At 36.3% G+C, this 3,881-nt stretch overlaps 1 protein-coding gene across 1 annotated transcript; it reads right to left on the bottom strand.

Moving 5' to 3' along the window:
• Nucleotides 1-852: 852 nt before the first annotated feature.
• Nucleotides 853-3,534, bottom strand: LOC122068842. The gene is made up of 5 exons (XM_042632759.1): nt 3,141-3,534; nt 2,656-3,078; nt 2,141-2,565; nt 1,438-1,556; nt 853-1,075 (listed from the first exon to the last, which is right to left on the bottom strand). Exons 1-5 carry the CDS (start codon nt 3,532-3,534, stop codon nt 853-855), a joined length of 1,584 nt encoding a protein of 527 aa, XP_042488693.1.
• Nucleotides 3,535-3,881: the final 347 nt, after the last annotated feature.

Here is a 3,881-nt window from a genome sequence, read left to right as displayed (position 1 = left end):
GGGGTTCGATTCATAGTTGTCACGGCGCCAAGGTGAACCAAGGCATTGGAGGGCTGTCTAAGCGCTTAGACGAGAAGGCGTCTGCCTTAAGGCGAATTAGGTGCTAAAAAAGACGTTGCTATTTTTTTTTAATATATCTATTATATCTAGTATAACTGTATAACAATGATATACTTAATTTTAAATTGCTTGTAAAAAATCAAGCTTTTAAGTGATATCAAAATACAAGAAACACGACTTTAAGCAACATCAAGGGAAAAAAGTACACACTTTAAGCAACATCAAGAGACAAGAATCAACATTCAACATGAAATTCATATCAATGCAAATTGCAAAGTGATATATTTTCTAACATGAGAAAACACAACAAAAAATGAACAAATTATTCATAAAAAAAAAAGCTATAAATAAAACAAAAGGCATAACAACATATAATTCCTAATGAAATATTATAAAGAATATAATATTTAACTATTTAAGTATGTAGTTAGATATACTTACTTCTATGATGCCCAAAACGAGATCCACAAAGTCCATCATAGACTATGAGTCCATGAACCATGATATTTTAATGTTTAACCCCCTGTCAATCAATACGTATAAGTTAGTGACACTAAAGCACTAAGCAACAAGAGAAACCTTGTTCCTTAATATATGAGTCATGACTCATGATAGGTGATAGGCCATGGGTTCCAATCCTATCCGGGGAGAATTAAAAACACCTAATGGAAATTGAGAAACATAAAAATAAACCAAAATGCTAAACTTTAGTAAGCTTTAAAGTATGAAATTATGAATTATAAAACAACAAAATAAACCATCAAGCTAAACGTTGTTCTTGTTTAACCGTAATCAAGCTAACAAATCAACATCTACTTCTTCTCCCTCTTGTTGTTGCTGACTCATAGTATCAATTGGCCCATCACCAAAGTCTTCTTCAATATCTTCATCATCACGCACAACATCGTGGACCTCTTCTTCAACTTCATCATCTGACGATTCCTCAACAGTGGCCCTCCCCCTACCACGACGTGTGTAGCAAATATTGGCTGCACTTGTTGATCCTTGAGCCCTCCTAGGTAAATTACGATCCCCAACCGATGTAGATGCACCAACTGCTCTATCAACATCTCCCCATGTGAGGTCGTCTCCAGGATGGACTAAATCTCCATCTTCTTGCTCCCCTGTTATCCATTCACTACTCCAATTCATTTCATCAAGAATTAATGGATCATAATTGCTACCCTTTTCCCTTCTTTCTTGGAACCTTGAATGAAGCCGACAATTATATTGGATATAGACTAGATCATTCAAGCGCTGATGTTCTAGTCTATTCCTCTTTTTGGTGTGAATCTGAATCCATAAATACCTATTTTTTTAAGTCAAGAAATAGATGTAAAAAGTATAATTATAAACTAATATTTAAAAAATACTTACAAAATCAAATGTGCTCCAATTGAGCTCACAACTGGAAGCGGAGCAACAAAGGCATAATATGCGTATTGCATATTGTTGAAGTGTAGGGGCCGAAGATCCATGTGTTTCCCACCAAGAGACTATATATAAGGAAAAAATTAGATACACATATTGTTAAATACTTATTAAAATAAAAAAAAAATACTTAGTATTTACTAGGATCCAATGCTCCTTCACCGGCTTTCTGTTGTTTAATAGCCAAAATCCTTGAAAAGCTACCTTCATCTTTTCTGTACATTTGAGACTCACGTATGATCTTGTCTTGCACAGCTAAGTCGGGCACCATTCTTTCAATAACTGCCATGAATGCATCTTGTATTTTACATGATTCTTCAAAAGGGAGACTCTCATCATTGATGTAGTCAAAATATTTGCTAGCATTTAGGTAAAAACTAGCAACATATAAAGGTCGATCCATTTGGACCTCCCAACGGTCATCAATAATTGCTAACACCTTCTTCCATGACCGTTCTTTATTGGCAAAATTTACTTTTATCCTTTTTTTTGCTATATCCATTGCCAAATAAACTTCAGGCAATGCAGGCCTCTCATCACCATCTACTAACCTCAAGACAACTAAAATTGGTTGGGATGCTCTTAAGCAATCTAGTACACGGTTTCAGAATGTTTGTGCAAGTATTGTCTCAAGTACTTTCTTACTTGCCTCTGTCTTGGACAACTTAGAACTATTCCAATGATCAGATACAAATAATTGTTTCAAGGCATCCTTGTTCTTGTACAAACTTTGTAGTGTCAAGAATGAGGTAGCAAATCTTGTAACTCCAGACCTCACCAGATCTATCCCATTTGTCTTTTTCCTCAAAGCATCAACAAGTTTGTAATGTCTGTAGATAAAACTTGTCATTGTTTTTGCCCTCTTTATTGTTATATAAGCTTTCAACTTGCCAATGTCCTCTAACATGAGGTCCAAACAATGAGCTACACAAGGAGTCCAACAAAGCTTATTCCGTTTTTGCATCAACATTCTACCAGCTGCAACATAATTAGCTGCATTGTCTGTAGCTACTTGTACCACATTATCCTCCCCAATTTCTTCAATTTTACTATCAAGCAGCTGAAATAACATGTCTGCATATTAAGACTCACTAGATACATCTACAGAGCTTATAAAATAAGTCCCCAATGGACAATTGACAAGGAAATTAATCAAGTGTCTACTTCTCTTGTCAGTCCACCCATCAGACATAAGAGTGCACCCATACCTTTTCCAATAATCTTCATATTTCTTCTTGATACAGTCAATCTGAGCTTTTTCATCCTGTAGCAAGGGCACTCTCAACTCATGGTAAGAAGGGTGCTTATATCCTGACCCAAACTGCGCAATGGCTTCAACCATCTCTTCAAAGCTCCTTAACTTGACTGTATTGAATGGGATGCCAGCTTCATAAAACCATTTTGCAACATATGCATTAGTTTTCTTTTTGTCTGCATTTGATCTTAAGCTGCTTTGTATTGTTGTCTGGATAGAACCTTTAGACCTCCTCTCACCAACTATTTCTTTAGGAGTCCGTCGAAGATAAGAATCTATCGGACTCTTTACTACTGTTGGTGTAATAACATTAGCTTTATTCCTTTTGGAAGCTGTCCAGAGCTTGGCACAAGGTTCATTATTGAGGAGTCTATAGTTGGGGGCCTTGGTGCACCAGACTGGAGTTGCCCTCCACTTTCTATCTCTTCAGCCAAATCCTCTCCCTGCTGATGATCAACAGAATAATCCTCATCAAATACATCAGGCTTCCTCTTCTGATTTCGCATGATAGCTTCATGCATCTCTCTAGCGATTGCTGCAGTTGTTTTTGGGCACTTTGATATATCTCCATACCCACCAATTAAATGTTGCTTAAGCCTTTTGATTCCTCCTTTGGCATCTTTTCCACAAAGTGTACATCGCACTAAGTTCTTATCATTAAGATCTGGCCAATATCCATATTTCCACCCGGGGTCTTTTGATTTGGCTTTCCTTGTTGGATCTTTGCTTGGGTCATATGTTGATGCTTCAGTGCTAACAGTAGGCCCGCCACTATCACTAGTAGCCATATCTATTTGAATAAACTACACAAACATAAGGAATAACAACAAGAGAAACTAACAAAAAATAAAAATTAAAAATGAGAGGAGGCATTGCACTAATGCACAACAGTCAATAGTAGTAAAAAAAAATTCATAAGAGAAGAAGCATTGCACTGCCACTAATGCACTCTACAATCTAAAAAATAATAACTAATGCACTATAGTCTACCTACAGTAGCAGGGAAATGCACAAGCAGCACAACAGTAGTAAAAAAAATTCATAAGAGAAAAAGCATAGCACTAATGCACAACAGTAGTAAAAAAAAAATAAAATTCATAAGAGATTGCACTAATGCACAACACTAATGCACAAC

This window comes from Macadamia integrifolia, unplaced genomic scaffold (assembly GCF_013358625.1).
Source record: "Macadamia integrifolia cultivar HAES 741 unplaced genomic scaffold, SCU_Mint_v3 scaffold46, whole genome shotgun sequence".
Classification (NCBI taxonomy): Eukaryota; Viridiplantae; Streptophyta; class Magnoliopsida; order Proteales; family Proteaceae; genus Macadamia; species Macadamia integrifolia.
This window is presented reverse-complemented; position numbering and strand designations above follow the sequence as displayed.